This window comes from Plectropomus leopardus, chromosome 22, assembly GCF_008729295.1.
Source record: "Plectropomus leopardus isolate mb chromosome 22, YSFRI_Pleo_2.0, whole genome shotgun sequence".
Classification (NCBI taxonomy): Eukaryota; Metazoa; Chordata; class Actinopteri; order Perciformes; family Serranidae; genus Plectropomus; species Plectropomus leopardus.
Window position 1 is genome coordinate 21,906,792 of NC_056484.1, and position 14,568 is coordinate 21,921,359.

A 14,568-nucleotide genomic window follows, 5' to 3' on the forward strand; every position below is an offset into this window, starting at 1 on the left:
CTTACCTGTAATTTAAAACAAGGTTATACAGTTACAGCTAATCTGATCTGCTGTGCACTGACAAAAAGACTCGCAATATAACACAACTGGAATTCACATTCAGTGAAGTGCGAATTGTGCACCGTCTTCGTCGTCGTTCCAAACACGTCTCCAGTGGAAAGTTCTGAACAGCCGATATATCGTTCTGTAATGACGTGTGATTTACACCCCTCTCTCTCTCTGGTAGTTGCATGTAAGTTTGTTGTCCCTAATATGACACAGGCTACAAAAACACTGGATCCTACATTTCCCATGATGCAACACAGCAACATCTCTCCTTAGATGCCCTCAGCCTGACTGCACAAAGCTTCTCCAGAGACACAGAAACATTATATAACTGTTTTTATTGGCTCTTTGATGTCTAAACTGACTTTGTGAAAAAAGCGGAGTGCCCCTTTAACTCAGAGAGACGTTAAACTCCTGGGAATCCCTGGAAGTATAAATACACAAAGTGTACTATTCGACAGTGTTTGTGTGAAGTGTAACAGTGAGCGCTCACACGGATCCCTCTCTACTTTGGGTTCACAAGGCTAAATTTATATTCATGAAATTATGAAACAAAGTAACAGCCGAGTGTTTGACTCTTTGCTTTTATTCAGGTAGCAGCATCAGTCAGCACTGTCCTACTTACACACTGCAGCTCCTCCCAGCCCTGCGAAGCTACTCACACACACACATTCACAACAGAGTCAAACTTCACACACAACTGCATACTGAACACACGCGCACACACACACACACACACACACACACACCTGCATGACTGCACCAGGCCCTTCTGTCTGCAGCTTTCCTGTACAGAGAGAGAGAGAAGGAGAAAGAGAGGCCTCCAGTTTGTTGACATGAAAGCTTTTTATCCAATAACTTCTCATCAGCGTTGGCTTAAAGTTAAGAAGTTACTTCTTGACCTTGGAAATAATATTTGACAAAACAATCCTTAACAGCTGTCCTCTTATTTGATTTTTCCATTGTATCGTATTTTGTTGATTATATTTTGCAGGTATGAAAGTGGCAGGAGACTGAATGGGATTGAAGTCTGATTTTTGAGACGCGCACTGGGATGATTTTGAAAAGGTGTAAATACGTCTGTCTCCCTTTGTTGTTTTGTTCTCGTCTCCAGTGTAACTATGTACGCGAGCAATCTGTGGACTCTACAGCCACCTGGGATGATGGTGGCTCATGCTACGCTAAAATGAATCATCTTTTCTCCCAGCACATTAAAGAGAAAGGAAGAAGAAAAGGCTCCAGTGATTTCTACACATATGATCAAAGAAACGGCAGAGTGAGCTGTTGCGCACTTTTAGAAATAAAGGTGCTAACTAGAACCATACTCTACTGGTGGAGCAGGCACCTGAACTTAAAGACACAGTAACACCCAATGGTGGAGGAAGAAGTTTCAGGACTAAAAACAGCTGGCGGCCAGCAGGTAGTGAGACTGGGGAATGACAGCATGTCTTTTAGGGCAGAACCCAAATATTCGGCTATATCAGTATTCGTTTTTTTTAATTTAAACATTCTGATATTCTTTTTCAATTTTTGCAGAGAATGAATGCCATTTTGGTGATTGTGATACTGCTGCTGCACCTGTCACACACACTGTAGGCTGGTTTCCTTTAACTCTCAAATAAAAAATACACCTAATGAAAACATATCAGTTCCAAAAAAAACCTCCTGTTTATCATTTTTACGCTTGCATGAGCTGGCATTTCGGGCAATTTGAAAAAGTCATATTTCACAAAACGTATCGACATTTTGAAAATATTATTTTCACAAAGTTGTCAAGCAGTCAGAGGCACACCAAACTCTCTCTCACCTCACACTGCAGCTCAGTGGCACATAGTGTCTCTCTCTCTCTCTCTCACCTAACACTAAAGCTCTGTGGTGCACAGTCTCTCTCTCTCACCTAACACTGAAGGTCTGTGGCGCACGGTGTCTCTCTATCACCTGAAATGCTGAAAATGTCAGGGGTTGGGATCCTATTGCTCCGTCACCTCCCTCTTCCTTGAAGCACACGGTCTCTCTCTCACTCACTTGATGGTGAAGCCAATCCCCCCCAATGAACTTACTAACTAGATTACTAGAAAGGGGAGGAATACTTACACTGTAAAACCGTACATCTCATACGTATGAAGGTATGACACAGACTGGCAGTCACTAGGCTTGGGTGGTGTGTACTGTGTCCTGTCTTGACTCTCTCTAGATAACTGGGTGGAGATTCGTCTGTCACAGGTGCTATAGCAGTTATAATATCCCTAACAAAGCCACATCAGATCACCACACTCAACCTGATGGTGTGTGCCAACACAAACAGGAGAACACACACTGCTGCAGTGTTATTGGACACCGCTCTAAGTCATTAAACTAGAGGCCAGAGTGGAAAGGAACAGAGAGAGGGAGAGAGGAAGAAAGAGCGTTTCTCCTGACTGCACGTGGTTGATTTGCTCTCTTTCTTGTCCTCCAGACCCTCCTGACGGTGCTCCACCCATCAGGACTGTAAACACACAGATAAATAATACTGATTGTTAGAAAGAAAAGAATATGGTGGGCTCGGTGATTGGTGCTGTGCTCGGTGTGGCGGGGCGGTCGGCTTCGCAAAGTGACAGGACTTCCAAGCAGGTGTTTGTGCAGACGGCACCAAATTAAAACGCACAAAATAAAAGCTGCTGTCAGATTCTGCAAAAAAACACTGGAAACACTCCGCGGCAGCGCGCTCAGGCTGATGTGGAGATACCCTGAATATCAACCGCATGGACGACCTCCAGCCATCTCTGCACTTAACTCCCCTTGTCATACGAGGAGGAGGATTTATTCTGATCTGCATCAGCTATGAAACAAATTAAGCAGCAGCAGATGGTCGGCCGGCTCGCTGGCTGGCTGCTCGCCGCGGTATCTGAGTGTGTGTCACTCGTCACAATGAGATTTCCAAAATCTGTGTGGACATGTTTACCGCTTTGTCTTATCTCGCCGCCTGGTGACGATTTGCATTTGAGTCGGGATGTGCTGTCAGTCAGGCTGCCGCTGCTCTTTGTCGGCACTTGGAAGGCGTGCAAACAGAATGTAAGCCCACGACGCTTCACATCTCCTTAAGCTTTGTCGCTAAGCACGGTCCTGGAGGAACACACTTTTCATCTACCTGCACGTACACACGCACACACACTCGCACGCACACGTACATAATGTTACACCCAGCCCACAACTCTGTCACTGCTCTTACAAATATGGCAAGGCATTGAATGTGTGCCTTTCTTGCCGGCTGTCAGTCAGATTTCAGGGCCGGAGCTCAGGGGCCCACACAGTTTGGGGCCGAGCAGTCAATCACAGCTTTTACAGAAGTGATCTCCTGGATTATCTTCTTCCATCCACAGCAGAGGACAAAGAATGGACATAAAGACCCCACACCAAGGGCCAAACGTTCAAACAAAATCCGAGGGACTCAAGTCTCAAAAGTATCCTGGTTCCGGTTCCCGTCCCCTCCTTCCACGGCCCGTGGGAGAGTGTCAGTAGTTCATGGCCGGAGACGTGAGGGACCGCAGTGGTGGCTAGCTGTTGTTCTCAGCTGTCATGTATTTGAGGGCGGCAAAGCCGTAGCGCCGCGACATGTTCTGCTGGAACTCCTCCTTCAGGGTCTTGAGGCAGACCCGGTACTGCTTGTTGGAGCGGAACTTGGTGATGTCGAAGCTGGGAGCGTGAGGCATGTGGATCATGTAGGCGTTGGGCAGCACCACAAACTCATACTCCTGCAGAGAAAGAGACGAAAGGCAAGAACTGTCAGTCTGGATGTCTGAGAACCACAACCAACTCACGCCTTTTCCAACCCCTCATATACTGCAGAGTTGCATGAGTTGTTTTTTTTTTTAATCATTCATGTAGAGTCATCTCTCTGAAATACGTTGGCATAGAGCATGTTGGATATTCCAAGAAGAGGAGGTGAAATTCAACTCAAAATTCATTGTCAAGATGTCTGATAAAGTAGTCATGAGACGTCCTGACATTGAATTTTGGCCATCTGATGTCACAAACTAAACTCTACCAAATATCATCTATCGACACTGGTGGCCACTGATATTTATTTAACCTTTACAAACATTTATTTGGTAGTTCAAGTGGGGTTTTTTTTTGGATTGACACCATAATGTAAAGCGTAGAGACGACATATACTGATACACTGAGCAAACGGTTTAAACACGTAGATAGAAATTAGAGTCTGATAGGTGGAGTGAGTTACCTGTGCGTCCAGTTCCATGATGTGCGCCACCTTGTTCCAGCCGAAGCCCACAAAGCGGCGGTCATACTCAGGACTGTCCCTCCTCACCATGACGTACGGCTCAAAGTCGGCTTCCCACTGCACCCTGTAGGGCGTGGTGGCTGTCCGCCATTTGGCAAAGTTAGTGGGTGCATGGCCTTTAGTCCACACATGGTACCTGGAAACAGAGGAAAAGGTTATATCAGACCAACACTGGAGCAAGTTTGAACTGCGCTATAATCCTACATCCAATTTTTCTTAGAAGAGGTGCGATTTATAGTTTCCAAAATATTGGGTGGCACTTTGATTACAAACCTCTCTCTGTCTGTATCATAGGAGGTCTTTAAGGTCTAGACCTTATTTATAGAGAGTTTGTTTACCTCACACTGCAGACCAAATCATTTCTGATGGGAAAAAGTTGTCTTTTTTCTGTCTTCTTTCTCCACCAACCACCAAGATAAAAGAGGCATTTACTGAGTGCAGATTCAGGGCGGGCGAAGCAAAGTGAGTGTGACTGAAGGAAGCGTGACCGCCTGTAAGGGCTGCACACATGAGAGAAAAGAACACCCCCCTTCACCAACCATACACTCAACTCTAAGCGGCATGTTGTTGCTGCTACTGCAATGATGACGGCAATAAAAAAGCATAACTACGCTGTAGCTGGTTTTAATTCAGACATATAGTTAGAGCAAAGGCTGATGGAGCAGAAAACAGAGCCCCCCCCCCGTTTTGTCAGCCTCACATATAAGCCAGGAGAGTTTGCAGTCGCCAGCTTTCATGTGACAAATGCAGTCTTGTCCCCCCCTTGAGGACATTGACACCAAAGTCTACACTGCACGCCTTCCACCAGACCCCCCCCCCCCAAAAAAAAAACAGAACGAAGACAGGTGTGGCGTTTCTACATATCAGAGATAATACTGTCCAGTTGTTCAGTTGTTCAGAGGTATAAACCCTTAGGGACTGTTTTCATTCTTCATTTTCTGATAATTTTTGTCTGTGTTCATGCATCTTGCATACCTTTTTTAAAAGATTGTGTATTTTTGTTTAATCTTGGAATTTCCAGCTCAGCTCCTAAAATAAGTCTGAAATATATTGTGGAAACTAAATTGTACATTCATACTGTTAAGTGCAAAAAGAAACCCACTCAAACTACAAATTTTGATCCCATAGCCTTCAAAGCATAAAAACATGCATTGTATTATTTCTGGGTGTCATTCTGGGCTTTTGCCTGGGAATTTGTCATTTAATAATAAGAATAATAATCAAAAGAAATCTACTTTGCATGTAGTAAATTAAAAATATATTTTTTTTGTTTTTTGTTCATCTAAAAACATAGGAGCATCATGACAAAAGCCTGGCATATCAAGGGTTAATTTAAAAAAAAGAAATATTTGATATTTATGATTAGGAATAATGTCAGTTTAAAAAATTAACTCAATGAAAGTAGAACATCATATTAATGCATAATATATTTTATAGCCTGATTTTGAAAAGTGCATTTTGTGGGCAAAGCAGTACAAGCGTGTGTAATATTACAGAAGGCCTAAAAGAACGCTATTGTTTTAAATCCCAATTTTCACAGGTTTAAATTAAAGATCTAAGACTTTTATGTACTCAAGCGATTTACTTCCTTCAAATTTTGGTCATGAATTTGTTCAAATCCCTGTTAACGAGCACTTCTCATTTTCAAAGATAATAGATCCACCTGATAGGTGGGACCTGATAGGTGTGACATAAGCTACTGATTAAACAGCATAATTAATACAAAGATGTTCATTGGGATGGTCACAATAAAAGGCCACTCTAAATATTTGCAGTTTCGTCATCGTCTTATTGAGATGTTGCATTCAGTTAGAATCAGACCTTTGACCACGAAATCTAATCACATCATCCTTAAGTCAAAGTGGATGTTTGTGCCAAATTTGAGAAATGTTCTCCAGGTCATATTGAGATCTCTCCTCCACAAGAATAAGACAGATGTGCAGTAACGGTGACCTTGACCTTTGACAAACAAAATCAAATCAGTTCATTGTTAAGTCCAAGTGGACATTTGTGCCAAATTTAAGTAAAGTCCCTCAAGGCAATTTTGAAATATTGCACTCACGAGAATATGATGGATTAGATCACAGTGACCTTGACCTTTCACCACCAAAAGCTATTCAGCTCATTCTTGAATTCAAGTGTATATTTGTGGCAAATTTGAAGAAAGCCCTTGAAGACCTTCCTGAGATATCGCATTCACAAGAATAAGACTGATGTGAGGTGACAGTGACCTTGACCTTTGCCGATCAAAATTTGATCACTTCATTCTTTAGTCCATTTGGACGTTTGTGCCAAATTTGAGAATATTTGCTCCAGACCGTCTTGAAATATCTCCTTCACAAGAATAAGGCAGATGTGTAGTAACAGTCACCCTGACCTTTGACAAACAAAATCAAATCAGTTCATTGTTGAGTCCAACTGGAAGTTTGTGCCACATGTGGGGAAATTCTCTCAGGGCATTCCGGAGATATCACCATCACAAAAATGGGATGTGCATACCACGTACATATGAACAAACTGATAATCTGAAAACACAAGGCCTCTGCTCATGGCTGTCTTAGGCACTGACCTCATTTCAGATTTTAGTGGCCTGAGGGCAGAGGCTCTCTTACTGCAGACCTGCTGACTATGCTTATATGCTAGTTTGAGATCAAAAGACAAAGACAACTGGTTATCCACATACAGTATCTAGAGGAGGAAACACTGTTTTTTAACTCTTGTGATCATTTCTTTCAGCTTTTCCGGGTACGATATCTCTGTTTTACACTCTTTAGGTGGTTTTAATAATCCTCCAGCAGGCTCTAGGTGCTACCAGGTTTTACTGCATGGTTAATTTATATGTTAATGTGTCCCGCCCATACCTACACAGCCCACACACAGCTCAGCAACCATTTTCACAGACTGTAGACCTCATATACATGCATTTGTTTTTTGTTCTTGTTGGTTGTGTAGTTCATATTTTTTGTGAGACTTTTACTGAGCTGCTGTCTCTTGATGCTTGCCAGAGCGATTTGTGTCTCGGGGAAATACCGAACATCACTGTCACTCAAGTTCTTTTTCATAATAAAGTTTTCAGTAGAACCCCAACAACTGAAGTGTACATCCTAATATAACCGTCCATCATTTTGATTGCTTATTATCTTTCCTCACTTTTATAAGATTTTTGTGTTTTATCTATTGCTAGCTCAGCAAAAGCGAGTCTCAGGCAGTGTGCTCCTGAGGATTGAATGAAGATGTCAGTTAATGAATGAAAAATAGATGAATCAATATAACAGCTTCTACTATGGCGAGAGACATGAAAAAAAGCTGCTGCAGTGCTCTTGAATAAAAGGCTGGTTTCAGAAGCAGATATATGGCTCACCTGAAGGTGAAGAGTGTCCCCATGTCCAGCTGAGACAGCAGCTCAGCCTTGGATTTTGGGTAGGAGAGACGATACCTCAGCGTCTCAAAGGCTGGAACCACCAGAGCTTTCTTGGCGTTGGCCATGTCCAGCTGCACCACCGACTTCCTACAAACACAGATTACATTGGGTTTCATACTCTATATTACTAAAGTGTGCATATTCTAAAACATAAAGACACAAAAGTAAAAAAAAAGTCACAAAATACGTTGAGAACTCTGCCATCTTCACTGTTTGCCATCTGATCTTTGTCTCTTACCTGAGGTACTCGTACAGGCCGTACATGGGCAGGAAGTCGATGTCTGACAAGAACATGTACGGGGTGTTGACCTGCCGCATGGCCACGTTACGCAGCAGGTTGACCGGGTAGAACTGTCCCTCTTTATAGACGATGTGGTAACCGACGTTCCCCCGGCTCATCAGCACCTCGGAGCCCTGAGCGTAGCGCAGGAACTGTTGGGCCTCGGCATCAGACAGGTACAGGGCCAAGCTGATGGGGCCCTCCCAGTGCTTACAGATCGCCTCCAACATCTGGAGCCTGCAGAGACACAGAGATGGGTGACATCAAGTAAATGCATCACACTACACTGGGGCGATTATGGTTTGATCCCTGGCCTTTGCATTCCGTGTCGAAGTGTCCTTTTTGTGAGTTTCAAAACCCCCATGCAGCAACTCATTTCACTATGTAGATTAAAGCTATCCAGTTTGATAACATTTGGAAAGCCTAAAAGAGCTGCAAGATTAAAACTATTAGACTGACATTCAAGCTAGTGAAGCGCTAAACCGAAAGGCGGTTGCTCAACCGGTGGACGTTAACTGTTTGGGCACACTCTCCATAAGTCTCTAATGTGCAAGCCTCATGAGCCCTTAGATCCGGGTATTTCATACCTGTAAAAAGAGCTTTCATGTTTTATGCGCCAATGAGCAGCTCTCAAAGGAATGAATGGGGCCCCACCTCCAGGGCTGTATCCAGACTTTCTTAATACATCCACTTTTGAAAGCAGGAGTCCACATACCAGGTGACATCATGGTGGCTACAACCATAATTTATACAGTCCGTGTTGGAAATCTTCTGTAAAATAAAACATCCCACGCTAGCTTTAGGTACCTGACAATTTTAGATACACTATACTACAGGCACATTTTGGTCTGTGTTTAAAAACGATCTGAAACGGAGACCTGACTGAGGGCTCGAAATAAAAATTCTAATATCAAATAATCTTTTCAACCTACATTCTCACAACCTCACATTACACAAAACCTCTTGTAAATGACAAAAAAAGGCACACAAAAAACTTCTAAAACATGCTGATTGCATTCTGGTGTGTACTGAACCCTGCAGCTGTTTCTGTTTGTTTCTTTGTGACTTTAAAAAGTGAGACATCACACAACATAACTATTTACATGAGCCCACAACTTCTGCTTTTTTTTCTTGTCTTTTAATTAAGATAGGGAATAATGAGTTACTCAACCCTGGACTTGATATGCAAATGGGGAAGTAATATTTATTATATATTTATTACATTAAGGGAAGCTTAAGACAGCGTGCTTTAGTATGAGATTGGGCTTTATTTTTAAGAGTCCAGCTTTAAAAACATTTTGTTTTTTGGTGTGAATATCCATAGACTGCAGTAATTTGGTGATGCTGGAGAGTGGAAGCAAATTTATAGATGTTATTTTTTTCCATTTTACTGAGTTAGGTATCTTTCAGTATCTTAAATTTTGAAGTCTCTATGCTTTGATTTGAAAAAAAAAACAAGTCTTGTCAGTTTTCTTTCCTCCCCTCCTTCAGTTCTTCTGCATGCTTGTATCTGCAGCAACTCTACAATTCATTTGCTATTCTTTCTGAAGGTGAGGTTTTGTTATTTTCTGACACTGTTTTGGATCTGAAATACTTCCCTCCGCAGAGCCACCACGGGCCTTATTAAAACAGACTAAAGCGAGCAGTGTTTCTTACACACTTCCAGGATAACATGTTGCCAAGCAGAAAACACAACATACTGACAATATTAAAACAAGGCTAAAGTGTTGTTTTATTTTGAGGGTGATTTAATGTACCACAGGGTTATTAAATGGTTTATTCCCCCTGGGAGCATGAATGTGCTCTCAAGCATACTGAACCCTTTATTATAATGGTAGCATAAGTCACCATAGTTATTAGCAACCATTCATAGATTTTGGTTCATCACAAGGAGCCACCGCTAGGGCTGAAAAATGAAGCCAACAAAAAAGAGCCAAAAACTACAGTTCCTCTGATGGCCACTTGAGGCTGGCTCCAAGAGTGAGTCAATCCCCACAGACTCCAATATTAACCCTTTGAAACTTAATTGGCTTGGTTTATTTTAAAAACATGTCAAGAAAGCAATGAGAAACTAACAAAGAAATAACCCAAATTTTCAAGACATTATTAAATACAAGCACAAAACAATTACCTTAAAAAATACAAAAAAAACCAATGTCCAAAGCAAAGAAGGAAATAACCTGAAAACGTGCATAAATTGATTCTAATCATGTAATTAATATAATTTCAATTATGTAGTTATAATTATTATAATATCGTTTTCTGTGCATTTTTTCTAGCTTTTAAATGTAATTTCAGTTTTATAATTTCATTTTTTAAATATATGATTTTATTTTAATATATTATCAAAATAATATATTTTTATATATATATATATATGCTAGCTTCAGGCTGATCTCCAACCACTTGTCCTAATATATTATAATTTTTTACATTTCTTGCCAAGTTGCTAATTACTTTTTTTTACTCCTATAGTTTCCAGAGAAATTAAACCAATTTGTCGCAAGGTCTAAATACTGAAAAGCATCGATACGGCACAAGAAAATTGATGTCAATCCAGGTCTCAAAAGGTTAACATGTAATTATACTGTGCTAGCCAAGCCAGCAGCTAGCTTCAGGCTGATCTCCAACCACTTGTCCAAATATGGTCACTTTTGGCTTCAAATATCCAAGATGGTGACGGCCAAAATGTAAAACTCGAGACTTCAAAACAGGAGTTGATGACCCGGCGGGTGACATCATGGTGGCTACTTCCAGTATTTTAAACAGTCTACGGTTAAAACCAAAGTGTTTAAACTGTAGACTGTTTAAAATACTGATGTGATTCATTTATTCGCAGTTTTTAGATTGTTTTTATTTAAGGTTTGGTTTTGTAGTTTAGTGTTTTTATTGGTACTTATTACATATTTGGAGATTCAAAAAAAGGCCACGCACATCCCATTGCGGGTGCTGAATACAAGGTAAACCAAAATGTGAAAAGATAGAGATCCACACACCAGGAAGCTCCCCCTAAATTCTGCAGTTTTCATTAGAAAACTTATAAGTCTGAGAGTCTTAGTTGTGTTTCTGTAAAATGTACAAAGTTTGTTTGTTTGAAGTGTTACAATGTGAGCCAAACCATGTAGCTTGAGAGTTGCTGAACTGGATTTGTTCTGTAAAAAGGGTAGACATAATAAGACTGAGCTTCAGCCTACACCTTTTTGATCGGCTTAATCCCTAAATGTATTTTATTTAAGAAGATAAAACTTCAGTGTATTTTTTTGTTAAGGGTACCATGCTGATTGTAGTTCTACTACTAGTATATTTAACATTTTGATTAGCACTGGGGCACTTTAATTGTTCTATCTTTTTATTTCTTTTATCTTTTTATCTTCTTTTCATGTTTTCTTGTATGCTGTCGATGGTGTCTGAAAACTGTTACTGAATGCCTGCAAACCAAATCTACCTACAGGTACAAATAATGAAACCTGTGCCTGAACCTGATAGTGTGGGGACATATGGACAAACCAGTGTCACCACTCTTATGTCCCACTACTGGCTGCTGACGCAACCAAACCATTTCATTCCAACAGGGTCTACCCCTTTTTTGTAAATACCTTGAATAATGCGAGTTAAATGATCCCTAAGGGGGAAATTGGGTTATTGCAACAACACAGAATAAAATACTGGTAACATAAGAGCACAAGAAAACAAAGGCAGTGAAGGCAAGATTTCGTAGTAACATATAAACTAATAAGAGAGCACATTTGAAGGCATTGGGTTGAGTTTTTCCAATTGTGTTGATGAATGTTCACCTCTCTACCCTTACTTCAATTACTGCAGAGACTCAAAGCACACCCAGCCTGGCTTCCAGTCTTGTTTGTGGAAATGCTCCACACCTCGAGGCTTAATTCTGTCCCCTTCGCCATCATCCAGCCAGCAAGAGCTCAAAGAGAGGAGGACATTTTCAGACAGGCAATATCCCCCGACTTCATTAACCAAACTGCAAAGTTATTAGTTCAGTCAGAAGACAGGATTAGAGCTGCTGCAGCAAGAAAACATTCTGTTGACTTTGCCAGATACAGCTTAACGAATTCTGCAGGCGATCTCCAAAATTCAGGCATTTTCCTTATTTGTATAAAAAGCTGAAAGAAGTGAAAACACTTTAACATCCTAGATCTGAACTGTACGATTTTCCAACAGGTTCTTGAGGTAGATATAATGGACCTGGAGTTCTAAAGACTTCAAGTACCTTTCCACAATAATTTCTGTGTATTAGAGCATTAGCTTGGGAGCCAATTAGAAACCACTAGATTTATATTAAAGAGACTTTCAGTGATGCTCCAGCTTTAAATATAAGCACTTCCATTGGGTTACATATTTGCGTAAAGGGACAGCTCACCCCAAAATCCAAAAAAATACATATATTTCCTCTTACCTGTACTGCTATTTATCAGTCTAGATTATTTGATGTTAGTTGCAGAGTGTTGGAGATATTGGCTGTAGAGATGTCGCCTTCTCTCCAATATAATGGATGATTACACTCGGCTTGTGTTGCTTAAATGCCAAAATAGGAAAAACTCAACGGTAATGTCTCTTTCCAGCCTTTTTTCCATATTTTTTTCAATCATATAGTTTTGTCCTCCAATGTCCTCAATACTTGAGACATGCTTGGAACAAATCCCCAGCAGTAAGGACCTTGGAGGACTTTAATCTAGACAGTCATTCAGTCCAATTCAAATGTCTGCCGGGAAAACCTTGAGTAATTTAAATGACACAATCCCATTATGAGAAAAGAGAAAGAGGAAGCAGTTATATATAACTACTGAGTATATTGACCTTTGGAATGGAGGCCAGGACTCTCATGTGTGTGCATGTACATGAAAAAGGACCTGAACGGGAAAACTATCACTGTATTCAGCGAAAAAACATTCAAAATGTAACAGCCGCACCATGAAGAGCAAATTGGTTCCAATTCAACTGCACCTTTACTACTTCCTCTTTGCACTCCACAGGCTCCCCAATAATAGCTCCATGATGAGTCTTACGATCGGCAATAAAGGCATGCACTTTCACAATTTGTCCTTGAAGCTATTTATGGTGAGTGGCTGAGCAGTTTGAAAGGTGGTGAAGTATTAATGCCACAAATGACAGAACAGAGATGCAAATTCAGAGAACTTGCACTTGTATCGGATCATTTTCTCCCCTTGTTGTAAATTCCTCACATCAAAGTTTTCTTTCAATATTATCATTTGTGTTCCTCAACACAGAAACACAAGTGTCTCCTGGAGAATTTAATCATGCTACAGGTTTATGTCTTAGACAAAATTAGCTGTAAAAACAATGTTTCTGAGTAATCGTGTGTTTTCTGGTTTGTATGGTTTGTATGATGCTCAGAATGCAACAGTACCCATGAGCAACTTTGGAAATGATTGTGACCAAATCCTGTGCTCTAATTGCTGAATTCACACTGTCCCAGAATCCTTAAGTGATCATGTTTTGCAATCTTCAGCTCTCAGTTAGCAATGGAAACAACACCATTTTGGATGTGTCTTAACCCCTTGAAACCTAGAGCAACATCACTTCTCTAGAGCTGCTTTCAGATGCCTTTCACAAGTATTTAAACCTTTAAACCCCAAGCAAATTGGTGTGATTCTTTTTCCAAAATATGTGAAAAAAACATGAGCAACTTGACATGAAATATTTAACAAATTTCCAGTAATTATAAGATTTCAAACAATATTTTTAAAGAGCTAGGGGGGGAAAAATGTCAAGGAAGAAAAAAAAAAGGAAAAAAAAAAAAGAGTTCAATCAATCAGACTGAGCTTTGCTATTGTACGAGTAATGTACCTGTCCATAGAGAGCTGGGCGACCAGAGTGACGTCAGTGTTGTCAGAGCTGGGCTCATACTCGTAGTGGAGGAAGTAGAGGTGCGTTCGGTGGACGGTGAATCGTTCTCGACGGAATTCGTAGCAGGGATCGTCTTCATCCAGCTCTGACAGAGTCTTCTGAAGCTGTAGGCAGAGGAGAGGGACACGGACAGTCAGACTTTTCCTTGAGGGTGGCGCTGAGTCACAGTCTGTGGACCACCAGTGACTTTGCTTTCTGGAAAACTACCTTCTGCACCACGATCAAGACAGAACAAACAGACAGATTGTAAATCACATCACATATTCCAAATTGTGGCAGGGTCAATGGGCTGCACTTAAGATACTTTCATCCAAACCTCTTTGCAATTTGCCTCAGAAAGCTGTTGTGTAAGGCCCAACCATCAGGAACATTTGGGGTTTTGTTCATAAACACTTTGACATGTGGTAAAGAGGGGCCAGAGATCAAACCGCTGACCCTGTGGTTAATCGACGCACTACCTGCTGAACCAAAGCCAGGAATAATTACCATATTTTTATACGTGATTGTGTATGTATAGTGTTTTTCAACCTGAGAGGCTGTCACAGAGCAAGGAAGTTTTGTATGCGACATGACATAATCTTAGCCATTTGGAACATCACTGCCTCTAGCCATTAACATTCATAGGTGTGCCAACTTAGACAAGAGGGCTCACAA

At 41.0% G+C, this 14,568-nt stretch overlaps 1 protein-coding gene across 2 annotated transcripts in view; it reads right to left on the reverse strand.

The window, feature by feature from the left end:
• Nucleotides 1-1,744: 1,744 nt before the first annotated feature.
• Nucleotides 1,745-14,568, reverse strand: part of large1 (LARGE xylosyl- and glucuronyltransferase 1) — a 118,965-nt gene continuing 106,141 nt past the window's right edge. Inside the window, exons 11-16 of one of the 2 annotated variants that reach the window (XR_006107053.1) lie at nt 13,855-14,018; nt 7,984-8,262; nt 7,686-7,832; nt 4,265-4,460; nt 2,987-3,776; nt 1,745-2,530 (exon numbers count right to left, since the gene is read on the reverse strand). Coding sequence is in view for 1 of the 2 variants with exons in the window: in XM_042511597.1 (XP_042367531.1) it covers nt 3,579-3,776; nt 4,265-4,460; nt 7,686-7,832; nt 7,984-8,262; nt 13,855-14,018 (984 nt within the window). In the remaining variant the exon portion in view is untranslated. Of the gene's footprint in view, nt 3,777-4,264; nt 4,461-7,685; nt 7,833-7,983; nt 8,263-13,854; nt 14,019-14,568 lie in introns of both variants that reach the window. The other variant, XM_042511597.1, reaches the window with a different exon arrangement.